Here is a 20,904-nt window from a genome sequence, read left to right as displayed (position 1 = left end):
TTGTGTACTGACGGTGTGTGTAGTAGTTAAAGAGCGGTCCGGTGAATCCATCTTGCGCTGCCTGATCCTTCAGAGACAACAGTAAAGGCTCCAGCTCTTCTGTAGAGTATAGCCCGGGAACTTCACCTGTAACACACACACACACACACAATAAAACCCTATGTGGTGCTTCTTGAATAAACTACACACATTACACACCTTGTTACAGACACACTGACCTGATGAGAGCAGACTGTTGACCATCTCCAGGAAGGAGGGATGCACAAACTGATGATCCTCCAACAAGAGTACTGTCTGCTGCCCTTCCACACCTGCCATCTGCATCACCTACATTGATGCACACACACAAATTTAGGTCATTTATACCAATCAATATAGTGTATGTAGGTTTATTGACTGACAATAAAGACAGACCCAAGAAAGACCCAAGCAGACAGTCAGTGTGTGTGTGTGTGTGTGTGTTCAGGTGCTCACTGTTTTAAGGTCATTCCTAAAGTGTTTGAGTGTGTATGAGCGGCTGATCCTGGGTGTGAAGAGCGTGGCACGGTGCATGTGTGTGACCAAACACACAGCTGTGCGTCGACCCACGCCGCTCCGGCCCGCCAGCAACACACACCCGGCTGGAGCAGATAGGACCCGGTCTACGCGGCACACAAAGTCTAACACCTCTGGGAAGATCAGTAAGTCCAGCTCCCGATTCTCACGTTCGTACTGAAGAACCCCCTAAGGAAGAGAGAGAGAAAAAAAGAGGAAAATCAGTGTGAAAGACTGTGTGTGTGTTTCACCTAGCTGAAACACACACACACAAAGCATGTGCACTCAGATTCCCTGGTCTGACCTTGCGGATGACTTCTGTAAAGTCACTAGAGTTCAGATGACCAAGTGGTTTCCCATAAAGTGGGAGGGGTTTGCCGTGACCACGGCCATCATGACTTGCACCCCATGTCACAAAGAATGTGTCTGGCAAAGAAGAAAAAAAACAACATCAATAAATTTTCTCTGTGTGTGTGTGTGTGTGTGTGTGTGTGCGTGTGTGTTACCAGACAGATTGTCCAGCACATCAGAACCCCAGTCTCCTCGAATAACAGAGCTGAGGATGTTGTCAAATGCATGCAAGTCTTTATCTGAGACAAGTTTGTCTCTGAAGAGCCGGTGAGCCTCGTACGCTACCACCTCTAACACAGAGTCTGCGGGAGTAAGGCATTTACCTACACACACACACACACAATATATATATACGTGTTAGATAACATTCGTTGTAGAGGCTCAAGTGAATGTGTGATTATATGAGACGTACCGTATAAACTCATTGGTAGCAGTGACAGAGACAGAGAGAGACAATATTAGGTTCCAGCTTATTTACAGTTCACACCTAATTAGTGCTCTTGGTGGAAGCGAAATAATTAGGGGTAGTTAGTGTCCTCAATGTTCTGAACACATGAAATTCACATCTAATTAGCTTTCTTACAAGAATGTCTTGTATCTGAAATCTATTTGAGTTTATATATAGACCACTGGCCATTTACGACTCTGAATGGTTTACAGAGTGTTTATTACTTACTGATAAATCACTGCATGTCAGTAGACCTCAGGTTTAACACTAACAAATGGCAGCAAACAGCTAGCCTGTTAGTATCATAGTTAGCGCTCACCTGCAGTCAGGTCATATCTGAGCAGGTTCAGTACCCACTGAGTCAACACACATGGGGTGAATAGGTAGTGACTGTGGTCATCTACGGTGAACTTAGCCTTCACCTGAAACACACATACACGTGTCAGACTGACCATAAACATACACAGACAAACAAACACGTTTTCTTTTTGCCAATGACAGCAGACCTGCTCATAGATTTGGACTAGCGATCCAGCCAGCTGATGAATCTTCCCAACAGAACTCCAGGTGGGATGACTACCCAGAGTTCTTTGCAACACAGGTGAAAGATATGCGCTATAGATAGTCTGCAGCTGTGATCGATCAGGATAACTGCGGAGAAAACGACACGGACACACGTTAGGGCACTGCTTTAAGTAGTGGTGAATTCTATGCATAAATGAAATAGCTTGTGATACGATTGTATGACTCACTCAATCATGCAGATGCGCACTATAGAGGTAAAGCGGGAGGTGAGTGTGTGGCGTCCCACAGCGCCTCCAGCTGACATGGAACAAACAATCTGAATGTTCTCCAAACCAACCCACTCTAGACTTTCATCATAAAAGCCCTGATACGTCAACACCTGAGAGAAGCAGAGACAGATATGTTATTTTCCTTACTTGTGTGTGTGTGTGTGTGTGTGTGTGTGGGAGGGGGGTGAATTTAAAACCTGTTGCAGGAAAGCGATCAGGTTGCTGGTTCCCCACTTGTCCGGTTTGGGGAGGTTGATGTCTTTGAGGTAGAGGACAAGCCGCTCACAATCACGTGGCCGGTACACGCGGTGTGTGTTGGAGCTGATACACACGCAGGTTTGAGTGAGTTTCTGCAGGACATGTCGAGACGTTGTCTGAGCACTGCAGTGAACCACTGCCACCTGAGTGGAGCGCAGCCTGGAAAATGCATAACGCAACAACATTCTGCGTACACACACACACAAGCACCACACACACACACACACACTTAGCAACTTACACACATACTGTGGGTGTTTCACTTGTTTTTGTACATAATGTCCCACACTCTCAGTGTGAAGAAAACACACACACAATATAATGGTTACTGTTTATGTAACTCAAATGATAATGTGACTGCAAATAAACAGGTGTATTAATGTATGTATGTGTACAAGTGTGTGTGTGCACTGTACCCTTTGCCACAGCCCTCTGGCCCAACCAGCAGGAACGGCTGTGTGTGTCCGGACAGCCAGTGTGTGAAGTTGTGGAGAGCGTGCTGTGTATGTGGAGTGTGTATGACGGGAAGTGTGTGCATATTGCTGAAATCTTCAACACGCAATCCGTCGCCACGCTGCAGCTCATACACACACATACGGCCAGAGTCACGATCGTAGAATAGATTCAGGGGGTTCCGTGGATCAGGAGGGCTCTCACCTGCCCAGCTTAGTACCTACACACACACACACACACACTAATGTTACTGTGTATAAACACATTTACAAAATGATAACCCAAATGCACACATGCTCTGACCTGCTTGGCAAACTCCTGTCGTGATTTTAGCTGCAGATTTCCTCCAAGTCCTCGGATTAACCCAACTATAAACTCTCCCCGCTCAGTCACACCCCTCAAATGGGACAAACCATTCAGGACAGCCCCCACCAGGCTAGTCTCTACCACACACTCCCCCTAGAGAGAGAGGCAGAGTGACAGAGATAGACACGATATAGTTAAGAAATACTTCACACTTAGACTTACTTCAGAATCGTTAATGGAAATTCTCTCGTCTTACTCATCCTAATTGTAAAGTATTTATTTTGTGATATGTAATTGTTTTAGATTTGTATTATATAACTTGTAGTTTTGTATTTCAATCAAATGTATTGATTGAAACAATAAAAAAGAGGTTTTCTGTACGTACTGTACAGAGTTTGCCACAAATGAGTCTGTGTGTGTGTGTGTGTGTGTGTGTGTATATACCTGTGTAAACACCCAGCTGAGTGCTCGCTGGAAGTAATCATTAATCCAGATCTCCAGATTGTCCCTGTTCTCCACCTGCTCTTTCCGTAACCATGCTTTCAGGAGAGCACTCACATCAGTGTCCTCATCACTGTTTCACAGACACACACCTTTGTATAAACGATGTACACCCTTATATTTTACACATTACACTACTACTCATAAAAAGCGTAATGATTGGCTACCTGAGGAAGATGATGCCCATGCGGGAGATGGTGGCAGGGGATGCACAGCTCAGGTCGTGCGTCTCGAACAGGAAGTTGACATTTGGCCCGAACTGAATGCGCTCTCCGCTCGGCATTGTCAGCAAACGATTGTCATCCAGAACCGAGTTCAGGGACTCCACCCATTCCGGGTCAATATCGCCATCACACACAATCCATGAACTCACCTCTACAGAGCGACAAAGAGAATGAAAGAAAGAGTGAACAAAGGCGAGAGAGAAATCAATATGAAAAGGCTGCAGCAAAAAAGCTAGGCAGAGAGAGTGATTAGGAGAGTGATCGACAGGGAAACGCTGACCGAAATAGATAAAGACTGTGAGCTTTGTGACACGCTGGTTAGTGATTGCGTGTGTTCAGTGAGCTTTTGAGGAAGACTGTGTGTGCCGTGTCACCTTGAGGTTCCCGGATGACGTGTCTGGAAGCAGCAGTGATGACTCCATCACTCCATTCACGAGTGTCCATGTCCATGTGTCCTAGCAACTGCTGTCGGCTCAGCGCTTTAGGGTTAACGGTGTGGTGCTGCACTGTGAGGCCGAGGCGCTTCAGAGCAGCACACAACAAACGCCACACGGTTGACTTCCCGCAACCGCTCGGACCCACCATGACCACGCCCATCCGCTGCCTCATCTGTTCATACAGCTCCAAAGCCTTCCTGACCTGCATACACACACACACACTGTACTAACCCATACACACAGCCATAATAGCTGCAACTTAGATAATCAGTCTGAATGCACTATCAAGAATTGATAAACGTTTCTTTAAATAAATGTGTGTGTACCTGGCTAGGTATGATCTCAAGCTGTGCTTCTTTATAAGCACCCAGTAGGGCAGCCTTCAGCTCTTCATAGTGCACTTCGGTGAAGTCCACTGCAGGAAAGACGTCTCTAAGCAGGGCATCGAAACGAGTGCTGTCTGAGAATGTCAGCTTTGAGAGTGTGTTCAACCTGAGAGCCTGCACCACTAACACACTCTCACTCACTGAACAGCAATCAAGGTGCAGAGGGACAAATAGCAGTTTAATACACTGCTGCTGAACCATTAATAATAAAAATAATAATAAGAAGAAGAAAAACAATACCTTGTGAGTGTTGTTTCCTCTGTAGCTGTAATAAATTCCCACAGCCTTTCAGCACTGTCTTCAGAGCACGCAGCCCCCAATCATAGTGCTGCTGAGGGGTCAACAACTCCCTACACACAAATACATTCATACATATCAATACACAGAAAACATAAATATATCAATACTAACAACTCCCTACACTGGTATTCCTTGGCTATGTACACTGGATATAAAAAGTTTACACACATCTGAAAAATATCAGTCAAGAAGAGGGGTACAAAAGAGGTTTCCTAATCATGATGACGAGATGGAACACAGTGAAGCCCATCATCAACAAGTAGGGAAAATGGGACATCATAGCGATATTACCAAGGATAAGATGTCCCTCCAGAATAGACAAAAAGTCAAGAGGAAATGTTCCCAGGCAGGCTGCCAAGGGTCCTAGAGAGGAGTAGGTCTAATAGATTTGTTTGGCACAGAAACAGCTCATCACCTCAAGAACACCATAGCCATGGTGAAATATTTTGGCAGCATCATAGTGTTGCTTATCTTCAGCTAGAATCTATATTGGCACAAAACCAGCAGGCCTTTTTTTAAGTGACTGGAGCCACAGGATGTGTGTGTATGGGAATAATGTGTGTGTGTGTGTTTGTTTACCTAGCCAGGTTGAACACAGCTGTAAGTTTGCGTGCTAGCTCTTTCCCCTGTTTGAATCCCTCAGAATAGAGGATGACCTCAGCAATGAGCTCGTTATCAGGGGTTGTCATGGCAACAGGGCGGAAAAGTTGCTTTAGATTGTCCGGAAGTTTCTGTCTCCCTCCATAACCTTTGCCGGCAGGGTTCAGTGTGATGAACACACCAGAGTTTGGGTCCAGCTCCACCTGGACACACACACACACACACACTCTATAGCAGTAAAGTCTGACAATTTTCCAGTCCCCTGCAATTTCTACCAGAATTTGGTGTCTGTGCACTGTGTGTGTGTGTGTTTGTGTTACCTCTTTGCCCAGGAGGTGGCAGGTGTCTCGATGCTGTCTCAGTGAGTCCTGAATGGCCTGTATCTGCATGGACACTGCAGACAGCACGGCTTCCTCCAGACGATTAAACTCATCGAAACAGCCCCAAGCTCCGCACTTTATCAACCCCACAAAGATACGACCCATAGACTTCACATCAATGCCCTAAACACACACACACACACTTTAAAAAAGGTGGATGCTTCACCTAAACAGATTTATTCAAACATCTGTAATCATTCCTATGATGACATTTTCTGTGTGTTCTTATTTAGCAAATTTGTAAGGAATCTCTAATGTCAGTTATGTAGCTGTACATGGGAAAGTCTTCAGTAGAGAGCACAATAAAAAAGAGTGGAAACAAGAGAGGCTGGTAAGGGAATGACCACTACAACAAAAACAGGAATTAACTTGGCTTGTGGAACAATAAATGGCTAAAATGTATGACATATCAGCAAACTACTGTTTTAAAACAGGAATAAAACAATACTGGGGTAACTAAGGGTAACACATGGCACCACTGAGTAGTTTTATACATAAAGATAGATTTGTGTGTGTGTGTGTGTGTGTGTGTACCTCATCACAGTTGAACACTAGCACCTGTCTGCCCAGCAGTCCTCCGAGTGCTTTAACAGACTCAGTTTTACCAGTTCCTGCTGGTCCATATGGGTTTCCTCCTAAACCCATCCTCATGGCCTGAGTCAGTGTGAGGTAGCACTTATCCGTCAGAGGAGTATGCACTAGCTTAGGGGCGTTACCCTAGGTAGTGTAGATCAAAACAGAAATGACAAAGTGTGTCAATTTATTCAAATATACAGTAAAAGTGAACACGGTGTGGCAGATTATGCATTTTATACAGTTAATAGGACGTGTGCTTTGAGCCAGCACATGTTGTGTGTATACCTGGTATTCATAGGTGTAGTTGAACACTGCATCCACCATGTGTACAGTGCAGCACTGATCGGTGTTCAGGTAGAAACGTAGCTGTTTCTTCCACACCCAATCATCTGCACTATGAACCTGAACCTCCAGCAGCTCCCGGACCACCGACAGGTTGTGGATCACATCCAGGATCAGAGCTTTCAGCTTCAACTGTAGCACACTGGACTCTGAAATTATACAAATACAGCATGGCTGCATACAGATTTTAAAAGGCAATGATATGGTTTACATCTGCATTAACGAGCAAACAACTTATTTATTAATCCATGAAAATTTATTTACTTAAACACACTAATAGACACAAACGTACACAATGCAACACACACAAACACACTTCCACACCTGCAGACTCTATGCGAGCATTTGTGTCAGTGTAGTGCTCTAGTTTAGCTGTGAGCTCGAGCTCCAGTTGGTGAAGGTTCTGCTCACGGATGGCGCTTTCTACATCCTCTGTAAACTGAATCTGTTCAGCCAAGCACAGGATCTGCTCACACACACACACACACACACACACACACACACTTCAGTCATTTAATTTACATATTTTTAAAACGTTTTATATTTCATAAAATGTTATATCATTACTATATAATGTTATTGTATTGCAATAATAACCTGTAATATAATTATTAAATATTTTAAATATCATGTGCTTCGTATGACATAATCATTACATTATTTACATTTTTTGAATATTTTTTTTCGCATGTTAATGCACTAAATACTTCTTTTTAAATTACAGAATTATTGGTGAGAAGTGATCTGAATTTAGTAATTGAGTGATCACATTTACATTATACAGTTTAAGAAAATGCATATTTACAATCCATATTTATCATTATTAAATGAGCCTCCTGGTGATCCAGTGGCAGGATCCCGCGCTCTCATTGCCATGGCCCGGGTTCGATTCCCAGGCAGGGTGCTAAACCCAGCCACTGGGGGGTTAACTCTCAATGTCTGTCCCAAACCCGGATAAAATGGGAGGGTTGCGCCAGGCAGGGCATCTGACGTAAAAACCCGTACCAAATCGAAACATGCGGACCAAATGATCCCCTGTGGCGACCCAGAACAGGAAGGAGCTGAAATGTTAACAACATTTAACATTATTAAATATTCTAAATAGTGTTACCTGTGAGGGGAAGCGGTTAGGGTCAACGCCACCTCCCTTTACTGCCTTCACACACTCACACAGCAGGAACTTCAATGTCTCCTTCATTTCTGAGGACAGTTCACCAAGCCAGACCTAACACACACACACACAGTCTGATTTTTGTTTTTTTCACATTGTAATTGTGTATACTCCATGTAGGAAGATGTTTCCTGAATAAGCAGCACTTCTGTACACACTTAACTGCAGCAATTTAATCACCTTAGAAAGACAAATAAAACAATTTGGGATGTATCCTTCTTTACTCCACTCCTTGGTCTGTGTGTCTATCTGTCTCACTGTGATTTGTCGAGCTATCTATTATCCTGAATTCACTACAGAAAAAAGCCTCATTACACACCATGTGCGTGCCTACATGAGTGAGTGTGTGTGTGTGTGTGTGTGTACATGTCAGACCTCCACATCATTAGAGATGGTGATAGTGTTCCTCAGAGGGACAGACTCTCCTTCTAGTGACTTCATGGCTGTGATTCTGCTGCAGCTCGAATCAAAGTCCACACTGTGGATTCCTACACACACACACACACACACACATATTCCAGAGCATAAATATCAGAACATAAATATATGCACCTATGTGTGTGTGTGTGTTACCTGCAAACAGCTTCTTCAGATGTGTCTGGATAACAGTGGGATTTGTCGCTTGGCCCAGTATCTCCAGCAGGTCGTCATCGCCAATAAAATAGAAACGAGGAAATGCAGAACGTTTCTCCTGCAATGGTCACCAAGGTCAGAGGAAACAATGTTATATTCTTTTAGTGTCCTCAACATCTGCTTCTTGTTAGAATTAAATCTCAGCATTTAGGAATCAACATACTAATTATAGAAGGCAATGTCACCGAGATTTGCAGACTTATTAAACAAATTGAAAGCTGTGTGTGTGTGTGTGTGTGTGAGTGTTATCCAGCACCTCGAGGAAGTCATTGAGAGATTTCTGACAGCGCTGTAGCTGATCCTGCAGTGTATTCAGCGAGTTTCTCATTCCCGCTCGTGTGGTTAGAGATGTCACTCTGCTGTCTCTCTGCACATCCAACATTATGGCCCTAAACACACAAACACAAACTTGGAAAACAGACACACACATACCTCTATCTTGTCTTCTCCAAACACAGCAAGCATACTGACACACACACAAATACAAACACACAAACACTGGTTCTCTGACCTGAAGTCTTGGTCCACTCTGTGAAAGCGAGCCTGTTCACGTGGCAACGCACCACGCCCGAATATGGGCTCAAGGTAGATCCACTTCCTCTGGATGCTGTTGAGGCTCTGCAGGAAGTCGTCAAGATCGGCGAGGCGAGTCTCCCACAAAGACACCTTGTCGTGGAAGCGCTGGTAATATGGCGAGTCCTTCAGAGACTGCAGCAGACACCGATTATCTCCAACCTCCACATAGGAACACAGAAAGGGTTAAGCAATCCACATCAACACTTAATAGAAACTGATGAATCTGATGAAGCCAATAAATCTCACATCTCTCTCTCTCACCTGATTCATGACGTCTCTCCACTCACGAATGAGGCTGATGTGAGCGCCGGTGTTGTTGGTGTACTCAGTGAGAGAGAAACTTGCTCCAGCAGCCCACAGCTCAACCTCACGCAGAGCCTCACGGATACTTACCTCTGCGTGAGCACGGCTGTTCAGGTCCTACACACACACACACACACACACACACACACAGATCCTCTGTACCATTCTTCGCAGGAACATGTACTCTGAGGTTCTGGAAACTTTTGCAAAAGCACACTATTTCCTAATGTTTTTATAGTGTCGGAAAATATGATCTTCACATTAATCTCTCTCTCTCTCACACACACACACACACTCCACATTTCTAAATCTTCATTCACACAAGAACAAGAGTGTAGCTGCTGTAAGTATTTGTTCTTCTTTGCTCTCAGTATTCATTCTTCAGCTAAAAGAGCTATTATTTTATAACACTTGACTTTTGTTGTTCAGAGCTCTACTCAAATAGTTCCTGGTCCACAGAAAAATCCCCGCTCTGAAGCAGAAATAAAACCAGCCATTTAAATAGCCTTTTGATGATCTGTTTGGATGTGTGTTTGTGTGTGTGTGTGTACCTTCAGGTCTAGGGCTTTATCTATGATGGTGTGTGAGACAGTCAGCAGATCACTGAACAAGAGTCTCTCCAGCGTGGTTCCTTTGGGGAGGCCGAGCAATCTGAACAGATCCAGCCAGTGATCCTGAGACAGGTGATCACCTCTCACATACTTCAGAACAGGAAGCAGAGCCTGTGCATGCACAAACACACACACACATATGCGCATTGTTTGATCACAGGGAAGCTGTCAGTTTCAACTGAGCGTATTTTTTTTTTCTTCCAAATTTCCTGACAAAGAATCAGATTCATACCTTGTACTTATCCACTTCTTTTTGCAGCATCACTGTCAGGGAACTGTGTTCCTCCTGCTTCCTCAGGCGATCATGCCACATGAACACAAACTCCTCAAACTCATGTGTCCTGCTCCTGCAGGGGAAACACACGGCAAACAATAAAACCGTGCTACTGTGTGATGAAAATGAGCAGTTAGCACATTCAACCAATACTTTACACCTTTGGTATTTTTATCACGTATATTTAACAAAAAATGGTTGATTTATTTAAAAAAAGATCTTTTCTTTAAAAGAGAAATATTATTTTGTGTGTGTGTGTGTGTGTGTGTAAGTGAGTGAGTGTGTGAATGTACGTGCCTGAAGGTGATCCAGTCCTGCTGTGCGTGGGTGTTGAGTGTGTTTTGAAACTCCTCATATAGGCTCCAGATTTCTGAACAACGCTGAAGGTCATGTAGTGTGTCCAGTGCTAGTGACATGTCTGGAACATCTAGCCCAAAGTGCTCACAATCCTCCCTATGTACACACACATACATGAACAAAATAGTGTTACCCCAATTACACTAACATATTATTGGTTTATACAGTTTCGTGAAGAAAAAAAATTCAGAAATCACAATAAAAAATATGTAACAGTGTGTGTGTGTGTGTGTCATACAGCAGCTTTGTGCGTGTGTTCTCGAGCTCATTAAATTCCTCTCTCTTCTCCTTCACTCGCTCCACACATCGCTGCAAAGCATCAGGGTCACATGACTCGATGACATCATCTGCGGGTCGGAGCTGATCCCATCGAGAGCGGAACTTCTGCAGCTCCTGTAAGTACACACTGACCCGGCCTGACACGCTGCTCTTCATCACCTCCACCTGACAGAGAAAGAGAGAACGAGAGATTAAACATAATAAAAAGATCACCTACTAACTAAGGGGGTCCTTAAATTCTAATATGTTCACAGTTGTAATGTAGTTAAAGTGTGTGTGTGTGTGTGTGTACCTGTTCTCTGATCATCAGCTGGTGGCTCTCCATCATCAGCTCGAATTTGTCCCACTTTGCCCTGAGCGAGCTGATTGAGTCAACGCCTCCTCCTGCAACTGAGCGAAGAAGCCTGTTCTTCTCCTCCATCTGCTGGAACTGAGGCAGAACCTACAGAAAATATTACAGCAACATTTCAGTAATGTTACAAACACAATTCTCCTCTTGTATCTGCTCCAGCTGTGCAATGAGAAATCACACTGAGGAGCCTGAGTGTGATTTTTCCTGAAAACCCTAAATAAGTTGAAAGTACCTCAGGTTTCTGGGCCTGGAGTTGGCTGTGTTTGGAGTTGGCTTCTCCAATCTCCTCTATGCTCTCTGGTCGTGTAGATAACATAGCCATCCCGCTGCTAACAAATGAGTCTACAGCCTGTATATGTCCTGAAGACACAGAACAACACGCACATATGGAATAGAATAAAATATCCTTCACTAGAACCTTCACTCTATTCTATAATCCGCTTTAAAAGTCACGTTAGCACGCTAGTTTATTGCTTGTTGAGTATAGAGATGTATATCCAGGCATGCAAGTCTTCTGTATTCATCCACCAGGTGGAAGCATTGCACTGTGTATTTTCACATGATGTTCTTCCCTTGACATGAAAGTTTCTGTACAGCAATTACACACACTTGGTTTAAGTGCATTTCCTGAAAGCTCAAGAAAGAAAGAAAGACAGAAAGACAGAAAGAAAGACAGAAAGAAAGAAAGAAAGAAAGAAAGAAAGAAAGAAAGAAAGAAAGAAAGAAAGAAAGAAAGAAAAGGTTTGGTTAATCTTAGCATGTTACCCTGTATAGATTTCCTCAGAGATGTCAGCATTGTGTCAAATAGTTTCTGGATCAAATCGTCAATCGCAGCCTTCAGTGGCTCACAGTTCACTGTGAAGCAGTCCACCTTCTGCACACTACACACACATGCACACACACACACATACAAAGTGTGTTACTCAGGGATAAACCTGCATCAAAGAACATACTTCATAAAGTCATGTGGAATGGAAGGTGCCGTGTGTGTGTTTACCTAGGAAGACGTTCAACCTCTTTCCCTTTCCCTTTGAGAGCTTTGAAGTTTCTTTCCCAGTCCTGTACAGTGAGAAGGTGTTTCTCTACCAGAACCTCCATATCCACCTGTCCCAACACCACCCACTCCTGTACACACACACACACACACACACTTATTTAATCATAGATTTATGAACTCTGTTCTGCACCAGGGATTCCCACCCTAGGGGTCATGAATCCAAGTCACTTGATCTACAATTAGTGTTGTACGAGGAAGTCACAATATATTTTAATCATTTCCTTTACACAACTGATTATCAGCAATGATATTCACAGATTTGATGAACAAATATTTTTGGTCTTTTTGTTAAAATAAAAATGGACAGATTATCTCATCCAAAATCCCTCCCTGTAAGCACATAGATATAGATAGAGATAGATATGATTTGTCTCAAATTATACCTATAGGACTAATATAGATTACTGTGTACTAACACGATGTACTTCAAACCTACTAAAAGGACTGTTTTAATTAGTAAACACTTTTGAGTGTACGGTCAGAGATTCAGATTTGAGACGCAGCTCATGAGAACAGTCTGGACAATGGCTGACAGTTTTCAAGAGAAACAAGAGGGCATGACTTTGCTAAATGTTTTACACTTGGAAATGGAAAGGAATGATTTAGATTTAACACGGATACATTCCGCTTTATTCTCCTTCACGTGACAAGTACTGATTTTTTTTTTTAAGTGATCCCATGATGATACTCCTAACCATGATGAAATGTGCGAAAATGTGGTTTTGCTGCACGTCTACTTAGGAAACTGATGTTTAGAGAGTGTGTGATGACATTTGAGCATTTGGTTCACTAGAGCAGAGAGGGGAAGTGGAAGGTGTGTGAGTGTGAGAGAGATATGTACACACTCAACCATAAGACAGAAACCAAGAGTCAGCATTACTTTTGAAGATTGGAAAGAGGAATTGAAAGGAATAAAATGCATTTAGGCACGGAAAATTGTACTGACACACAACCACAGGGGACACATACAGCCATATGGGAACACACCAGAGTAACCCCTCTGTATGATATACTGAACAGGGAAAGACCCAGCACTAAACATACACATATTACCACCACCCACTGAAGCAACTATAGAGTGAGGGGGAAGAAATATTCAGATATGTAAGGTACTCACTGTTACACAGTCATGTATTCGATTTAAGTGTTGTCCATCTGTCTGTCACTGTGTGAGTCAGTGTGTGTGTGTTTTTGTTTCTATCTATCTATCTATCTATCTATCTATCTATCTATCTATCTATCTATCTATCTATCCTGTTTTTCTGTGTGTTAGTCTTTCTTTCCATTTAAACTATATACATCATTTAATGCACACAGATATACCGGACCAGGTGTGTGTGTGTGTGTGTGTACTCACTCTGAATGTGTCCTGCACTTGCTGCAGTCTGCTAAACAGCTGCTCAGCATTGTTGTAGATGGTGATGAAGGCTCGGGAGTTTTTGTCAATCATGGAAATGAATATAGACTCTGCCCCCTTTTCGCTTTCATACACTCCTCTGAACTGATTGGGGATGCTGATGAAGCGCTTCAACTCTCTGTAGTACTTCACACGCAGCTCCTCAAACACGGGCCGGAATTGTATGCGGCCCTGCCTGCGCACACACACACACACACACACACACACACACACACTGTATTGGAACATTAATGAAACAATTTCACTTTTAGACACACTCGACTCTAGCACACTGCCTCACACAAAGTATTATCACACTCCAACACAACACATTCACTTTACACACACCCCGTAACAAACCCTCATAAGAATCCAATTCACACGGCACCCAGTAACACACACAATTATCCAGAATAATCCAGTCCAACACACACACACACACACACACAGGTACAACGATTCTCACTTAAAGACGAGGTCTATGTGTATTTCCGGAAGGTTCTTGTTGAGTGCCTCTAGTCCACACTGGTACTGAAACTCCAGGGCTTTATACAGCTGATGATTCCAGTGCTGTCTCCATGCATGTATATCACTCACTCGCACACCCTGTAACACACACACACACACAGGTGTGATATTACATGTTGATAAGTGGTAAATACTGACGCATAAAAGTTATTAATGATTATAAAGTGATTATTAATTATGAAACAAACTGGAGTGATTATTTATTGGATTGATTAAGGGCAAGTGGTGGTGAGTAATTATGTAATTATGTTCATGTTCAGAGGCCATGCCTGTGACTCAATGGTGGCAAATCCAGCCCTGAGCTCCTGCAGTCCTTCCTTCCACCGCTGCTGCTGCCGTAGGAGATCTACACCCATCAACAGCACCACCTACACACACACACACACACACAGTCAAACACACACAATTAATAGTCAGAACAATTAATCACTAGGTTCTTGCCCTACAACTCTTTGAAATTTCCACACAGCTTCAGAAACATTTGATAATATTTCCTGCTAATTTTAACATTACTAAGAAAAGGGAAGAAACCATATTTTCTTTAGGGATGCTGTGTTAGTTCCGAGAACGAGAGAATGCTATTACTATACAAAATATTCCAATTTCTGAGTCAGATTTATCTTTTATGCATCATAACAAGATACAAGCTTCAGATTTGAATAGCTTGATTCTATATTTTTTACCTTCTCTGTGAAGTCAGTGTGCCACTTGCGTAGCTTCCTGTTCTGGGTGGAGAGCCTCTCGGCGGCATTCTGGAGCTTGTTAATGTAAATCTCTAACTCTTTTGCGTTGTCCCACGTTATCTGCAATTTTCCTCTCCCATCCTGCGACTCGGCACGAGGACTCTGAAACAAATTTAATAATTAACGTTAATAAGAAATATTTGATTTATGTTTTTAGATTGTGCTGCATTTAAAAGCGTTGCCTTGTATAGCAGGTGCATTATTATTATTACTATAACTATTATTATTAAAGTATTATTATCAGTAGTACTAGCGTAGAGGTATCACCTTAATAACCTGCTCAAAGGCTAAAGCATAATTCAGCATCATAGGTTTCTGTGATGGAATCATCTGTTGGTCTATGGTGTTGTAGAAATGAGCCACCTGTTGCGCACACACACACACACACACACACACACACACAAACACACACACACACACACAAGGGGACACTCCAAAAGTGAATTGTTGTGCTTTCATCACTTGCTGAATTGTCTGAAGAGCAAAAAGCTACTGTGTGCTGATGTAATATAATCTTCCACCATGAGTTGGTATTTATTACACACTAGTATGTCAGATATTTACTAACCAGTTACAAGTGATGTTGAAAGCTGTGTGTGTATACCTGTTTCAGAATGAGAGCCTGTCTGTGGAACCTCTCAGCAATTGTAGCTGCCTGTTGGATTTTGGCTGGAACGGTGAAACCGAGAGCAGACAATTGTCTCACCTCTCTCACCAAACTCACCAAGCGCTCAGAGTACTGAACCTTCAGCTTCCCATCCACATGATCCAGCTCCATTACACGGTTGCTGGCCTGCAAACTACACACACACACAACAGTTTTGTTGTATAGTTCATTGTAATTTAGTTTCTGTCCCTAGTTTCCTGTCGTGTTAGATGAATTGCATTAATTAGCTGCATTAATAATTATGTCAAAGGTAGGTCCTCAAAAGGACAGCGAATGAACATGTGTGTGTGTATACCTGATTCCCGATTTGGGGTCTGATAATCCGGCAATTAAATCTCTTGTCCAGTCATCAAACTGCTCCTGTTCATATGACCTCAGCTGCTCGAGGACCTCATCAGAAAACTGCACAAACGCACGGAAGCCTGGCAGGTCTGATAACAGTGCCTCCGCCATTTTTAAAGAGTCTTCCACCTGAACACACACAAAATCTTCCACTGAGCATGCCTCTAAAGGGAATGTTCCTAACACAAACTCATTAAGAAGGAGGGGAAATACTACAGATGAACCATTATATTATATTGATTGGAGGCTAATATAAATATTCAATAAAGATTAGGGTCATTGTGGCAGTGGGTAGTGTGGCCAAGCTTCAAACAGATGATCCATGTCACTGATGAATTTGTCCTGACTCTGTGTGTATGTGTGTGTGTGTTTACCTTCATGAGCAGCTGTCTGACCCACACTATGTTGTTAACAACCTCAGGAAGGTTCCTGCCTGCCAAAGGCCCCGTTTTCTCTCCTGGAACGCCATGGCATCGGCCATCAAAATCAGCACGCAGTCCTGCAACAAACAATGAGGGCATGTTATATGATAAATACAAGGTGTTTAACCCTCAGGTTTCAGCTGATAACACAAAGATTTAACATTTGACAACACCACTGAATCTGCTGCGACATATACAATTTGATTTAGGTGTGTAATGAGATGAAATGTACATTTGTGTGAGTTGTGTGTATATGATCCTGTGTCCTACAATACTGGATACTGGGTTATTTATACTAGCTTTACAGTGTCTAGATTCTGTATGTGTACTTGTTGAGTGTGTGTGTGTGTGTATGGAGTGTGTGTACCTCTGCAATAGTCGAGTAATCGTGTAAGCAGTGTCTCTCTCTCTGGCTGGAGCTCTTTGCTGACTGTTGGACGTCTGATGAGCTCTCTGTGCTTCTGGAACACCAGCAGCAACTGAAACACACACATACACAAACACACACACTTTTAATTCTACCACTGCAGGATATTTCCATTCACTCGTGTGTTACTGTAGCTTGCATCACTTGCATTGCCCTCTTACATATAATCTATACAATCTACAATGTGTGTGTGGGTCTACCTGCTGTGGACTGTCTTGCACATCTCTGATGAAAGTCTTCAGTCGTCCTGCTACTTCCTGTTCAGCTGGGGCAATCAGTCTTTCGAACTGAGACATGGCAGCTCTCCATAAAGGCTAAGCGTACACACACACGCAAACACACACAGTCTGATACTTGCACAGGATTGGCATGCGTTTCTTAGCCCTTGTGAATGACTGTGCTCAGATATTTGTTCACATGAGAGTGTGTGTGTGTGTGTGTGTGTGTACATGCCTCAGTGTAAGGGTTGTACAGTACAGCGTTGAGACCAGTGAAAGGCTCAAACACTGTGGAGGCAGAAATCTGTTGCTGTTGTGCTCCAAATACCAACCGCTGAAGCTTCTCTTGCACCGCACGCACCTGCAACACCTATAGACACACACACACAATCATTTCATTACATTTTTTGAAACCTAAATTATTAAAAATTAAGAAGTACATATACATTGCTGTTACTTCTGTTAGCTCAGGCTACTGATATCGGTGACATCATGGATGATTGACATGTCCAGTGTCTCACCTCCTGCAGTCGGTGTGTGAGGTCGTGCAAACCGAGTGGGCTGTGCTTCTCTCCGCTCCACGGGTGGGGTGAGTAGCGTTTCCACACCTGGCTACTCAGGTGTTCACATGCTGCTGTCCACTGCTCACACACAGCCACGCCTGTTTTAAGACTCTCTCTCACACTGGAGTATGGCTCTTCCCACAGACGCAGCACACACAGCTTCTTCTGCACAAACCGAGCCAGGGAGAAGCCTGCACACACACACACACACAGACATTCATCCACAACACTATCTGTACAGATACACAGTCTAACACACTCATGAACTCAGATACACAAACTTAGACCCAATCACGTACAAACCTATCACATCCATGAGTCTGCGCATACGTGTTTCGGAGTAGGGAGCATGTTCATTCTGCTTCCATACATCATCCAGCACATCACGAGTGTGTTCTATCAGCTCTAATGCCTCTGTAAGACTCGCACTGTCCAGAGTACTGTAGTCCTGTGTACATACACAACATGTGAAATTATTTGTGTTAACAGTTGATGCTTAGTACAATCTATCTATCTATCTATCTATCTATCTATCTATCTATCTATCTATCTATCTATCTATCAGGTTTATATCAATGCACTTGTTCTAATCCATTAATGTTTCTATAGTAACATCTCATACACTTGTACAGTGGACACTACACATCAGCTAAAGCTAAAACGGATTAAACAGATGTTTAAAAAATGTGTTGTTATGTAAAACACTTAAGTGAGAAATTGATGAATTTTTCTAAAGTTTCTGGATGGACTCCCCAGTATCAGTGCTATGTAACAGTAAGCTTTTCGACTTGGGAAATTCTGCATGACGTTGCACTTTCATGACAAACACGGCAATTTTAGAGGCTGTTGAGGGAATGGCTGCACATAGCTGCCATTACGCAGGTCGACAACAGGAACTAAATTGTTTCTTGGGCATTCCTTAACACGTCAGGGATTGGCAGTGTTGTGGATTACGTTCCAATTTCCAGTGTGTGTTATTCAGACAACAGCGAGAAGGAAAACACTGCATGCAGAGAACTACTCACTACTATTGGACTCATTTGATAGAAATGATAGAAATTAATCAAAAGAAAAAGTATTTTAAATTGTGTGTGTGTGTGTGTATACCTTTTCTATAGGTTTAAACAGCTGAGAAAACTGCTTGGCTCGCTCTCTTGCACTGCTCCTCTCTGCTGAGCGACTCACTTCAGCCCAGTACTGAAACTCATCACATGGTGTCACCATCCCTACACACACACACACACACACACACACAGTGTCAGCATCAGACATGGGCCACAAACCTCAAAGTGTGTTATGCCATTTCTCTCACATACTTACCAAAAACATCTTCCTCTGAAAGAGTCTTTTTCCCAGAATTCTTTGGATGTGTGTGTCGAAGCACAGAGCCCAAACCGGCCTCCAGCTCACTGAGCAAAGACTGCAGCCGAGGATCAATGGCCTGACTCCACTTCTCATCCTGTGTACATGCGCGCACACACACACACACACACAACGTATCCATAAACACAATCACAATAGCATTTACTAAGGCTGTAGTAATTAAACATTTTTTAATGCAACACATTAAATTATGTGTCATGTAAATTAGATTCAGATAAATTGGGGCGTGTCCTATGCATCTAATATGTAAATAAGGGTGGGTTATTATATCCACACTACTGACTTACCAGTTGTTTTGATGTCTTTCGATCAGACACATTTAGTTTGTAACTCATCGGTGTGTGTGTGTGTGTATGTGTGTGTGTGTACCTGGTGTAGTGCAGGGTTAAACACTGTCCTAATGGACTGGTACAGAGTGCTGATGGGAGATTCCACCATCGAGGAAACTAACACCATGCTGCTGACGTTCTCCTCCGTAATCACACATGGACGTAGCTTGAAGAACACCAGCACCCGCTTCTCACACTGCCCGCTGTCCATCTGTGTACACACACACACACGCATAGATCCATCTATATGTCTGTCTGTCTGCCTGTCTAGAAAACAATCTAATCAGTCTTTCTATTCATCTCTGTAATGTAATGTGCTCCCGGCTCCCTCACCCTGTTGGAGAAGTGGAGCTCGTCTCCATCCGTGCTCACAGCTAACAGGAACTCGTTTGCATCATCCAGGAAGTTGTTGATCTGCGTGCAGGTGGCGAGTGTAGATGAGGTCTTCACACTGAAATAATTTCCCACTGTGGTGAGGAGGAACAGCTTCCGTGGGTCATCCAGCATCGGAGCCATGGTTCTGGTACACACACACACACACAAACACAAACACACACACGAGAAAATGCCACTTGCAGATATCAGTGCACAGGTCGAACTCAATGAAAGACCAGTCAGACGTATTAATAACTGTCATATCAATCCCCTAACATTGAATCACACACACGCGCGCGCACACCAAACTAGTTTACCTGATTGTGATGTAATCTATAATGTATATAGAATTATGAAAACAATCGGATAAACCGTGATTTATTTTACAATAACCTTATTTTACAGAATTTGATTGCATGACAAAGAAAAAGTAATCCTCTATCTAGTTAGCATTTTTCTCAGTTTTTCTCCTCGGCGTTTAATCATCATCATCTTCACATTGCTGCTAAATAAACCTGGCGAGTTTTCCTTCAGAGTTAGCTTAGCCAACATGCTAGCAGAGAAATGCAGTTATTTCTTCCCTACCTCCCGACTCACTGAACAGACCTTCTGGCTACTTTAGGAAAATAAATCATATAAAAAATAAGTATGTTGAATTAGATACTAATTTGAGCCAACAGTTAACTGCAGATAACTGCAGTTTCGGGAACATTCTGCTAGCAGAATGAAGGACTACTGCACTGCGCGAGCGCCCAAGCTGACGAAGTTGCCACAACGACGGCGTATCTTGCCCTCAGTAAAGCCGGTCGTGAATACCGATACGTCTTTACGTACGTACGCACGCACGGCGGCGGGACAAACTGGCGCAGTTGTCATGGAGAGTTTCCTTGCACAGCTAATGCTGCTAACGGTTCCTGAGGAAAATGATCAAATGAGGAAAATGTTTTTAAGGATTTAATTCCACACAACCACCTACTATCAAAGTTATATGTATTATTAAGTTCTTAA

General features: G+C 43.0%; 1 protein-coding gene across 3 annotated transcripts in view; it reads right to left on the bottom strand.

Annotated features, from left to right (window-relative positions):
* dync2h1 (dynein cytoplasmic 2 heavy chain 1) overlaps positions 1 to 20,661 on the bottom strand; it is a 43,086-nt gene extending 22,425 nt beyond the window's left edge. For 2 of the 3 annotated variants that reach the window (XM_058413252.1, XM_058413253.1), the window contains exons 1-53: positions 20,482 to 20,661; positions 19,855 to 20,041; positions 19,562 to 19,732; positions 19,130 to 19,268; positions 18,917 to 19,035; positions 18,113 to 18,257; positions 17,768 to 18,000; positions 17,482 to 17,616; positions 17,229 to 17,342; positions 16,969 to 17,080; positions 16,554 to 16,678; positions 16,133 to 16,308; positions 15,775 to 15,970; positions 15,438 to 15,533; positions 15,111 to 15,272; positions 14,697 to 14,795; positions 14,366 to 14,505; positions 13,861 to 14,095; positions 12,444 to 12,571; positions 12,212 to 12,327; positions 11,679 to 11,806; positions 11,387 to 11,536; positions 11,054 to 11,259; positions 10,756 to 10,911; positions 10,417 to 10,531; positions 10,125 to 10,295; positions 9,532 to 9,690; positions 9,206 to 9,429; positions 8,951 to 9,083; positions 8,635 to 8,752; positions 8,437 to 8,549; positions 8,002 to 8,115; positions 7,215 to 7,356; positions 6,834 to 7,039; positions 6,507 to 6,689; positions 5,913 to 6,095; positions 5,572 to 5,795; positions 4,933 to 5,042; positions 4,633 to 4,832; positions 4,244 to 4,508; positions 3,813 to 4,020; positions 3,589 to 3,718; positions 3,142 to 3,297; positions 2,802 to 3,058; positions 2,325 to 2,571; positions 2,086 to 2,237; positions 1,840 to 1,984; positions 1,653 to 1,755; positions 1,041 to 1,208; positions 839 to 960; positions 475 to 723; positions 219 to 327; positions 13 to 126 (exon numbers count right to left, since the gene is read on the bottom strand). In XM_058413252.1, coding sequence (XP_058269235.1) covers positions 13 to 126; positions 219 to 327; positions 475 to 723; positions 839 to 960; positions 1,041 to 1,208; positions 1,653 to 1,755; positions 1,840 to 1,984; positions 2,086 to 2,237; positions 2,325 to 2,571; positions 2,802 to 3,058; positions 3,142 to 3,297; positions 3,589 to 3,718; positions 3,813 to 4,020; positions 4,244 to 4,508; positions 4,633 to 4,832; positions 4,933 to 5,042; positions 5,572 to 5,795; positions 5,913 to 6,095; positions 6,507 to 6,689; positions 6,834 to 7,039; positions 7,215 to 7,356; positions 8,002 to 8,115; positions 8,437 to 8,549; positions 8,635 to 8,752; positions 8,951 to 9,083; positions 9,206 to 9,429; positions 9,532 to 9,690; positions 10,125 to 10,295; positions 10,417 to 10,531; positions 10,756 to 10,911; positions 11,054 to 11,259; positions 11,387 to 11,536; positions 11,679 to 11,806; positions 12,212 to 12,327; positions 12,444 to 12,571; positions 13,861 to 14,095; positions 14,366 to 14,505; positions 14,697 to 14,795; positions 15,111 to 15,272; positions 15,438 to 15,533; positions 15,775 to 15,970; positions 16,133 to 16,308; positions 16,554 to 16,678; positions 16,969 to 17,080; positions 17,229 to 17,342; positions 17,482 to 17,616; positions 17,768 to 18,000; positions 18,113 to 18,257; positions 18,917 to 19,035; positions 19,130 to 19,268; positions 19,562 to 19,732; positions 19,855 to 20,037 — 8,284 coding nt within the window. In that variant the 5' untranslated portion in view covers positions 20,038 to 20,041; positions 20,482 to 20,661. The remainder of the gene's footprint in view (positions 1 to 12; positions 127 to 218; positions 328 to 474; positions 724 to 838; positions 961 to 1,040; positions 1,209 to 1,652; positions 1,756 to 1,839; positions 1,985 to 2,085; positions 2,238 to 2,324; positions 2,572 to 2,801; positions 3,059 to 3,141; positions 3,298 to 3,588; positions 3,719 to 3,812; positions 4,021 to 4,243; positions 4,509 to 4,632; positions 4,833 to 4,932; positions 5,043 to 5,571; positions 5,796 to 5,912; positions 6,096 to 6,506; positions 6,690 to 6,833; positions 7,040 to 7,214; positions 7,357 to 8,001; positions 8,116 to 8,436; positions 8,550 to 8,634; positions 8,753 to 8,950; positions 9,084 to 9,205; positions 9,430 to 9,531; positions 9,691 to 10,124; positions 10,296 to 10,416; positions 10,532 to 10,755; positions 10,912 to 11,053; positions 11,260 to 11,386; positions 11,537 to 11,678; positions 11,807 to 12,211; positions 12,328 to 12,443; positions 12,572 to 13,860; positions 14,096 to 14,365; positions 14,506 to 14,696; positions 14,796 to 15,110; positions 15,273 to 15,437; positions 15,534 to 15,774; positions 15,971 to 16,132; positions 16,309 to 16,553; positions 16,679 to 16,968; positions 17,081 to 17,228; positions 17,343 to 17,481; positions 17,617 to 17,767; positions 18,001 to 18,112; positions 18,258 to 18,916; positions 19,036 to 19,129; positions 19,269 to 19,561; positions 19,733 to 19,854; positions 20,042 to 20,481) is intronic. The other variant, XM_058413254.1, reaches the window with a different exon arrangement.
* Positions 20,662 to 20,904: the final 243 nt, after the last annotated feature.

The sequence above is a fragment of the Hemibagrus wyckioides genome, linkage group LG17 (assembly GCF_019097595.1).
Source record: "Hemibagrus wyckioides isolate EC202008001 linkage group LG17, SWU_Hwy_1.0, whole genome shotgun sequence".
Classification (NCBI taxonomy): domain Eukaryota; kingdom Metazoa; phylum Chordata; class Actinopteri; order Siluriformes; family Bagridae; genus Hemibagrus; species Hemibagrus wyckioides.
This window is presented reverse-complemented; position numbering and strand designations above follow the sequence as displayed.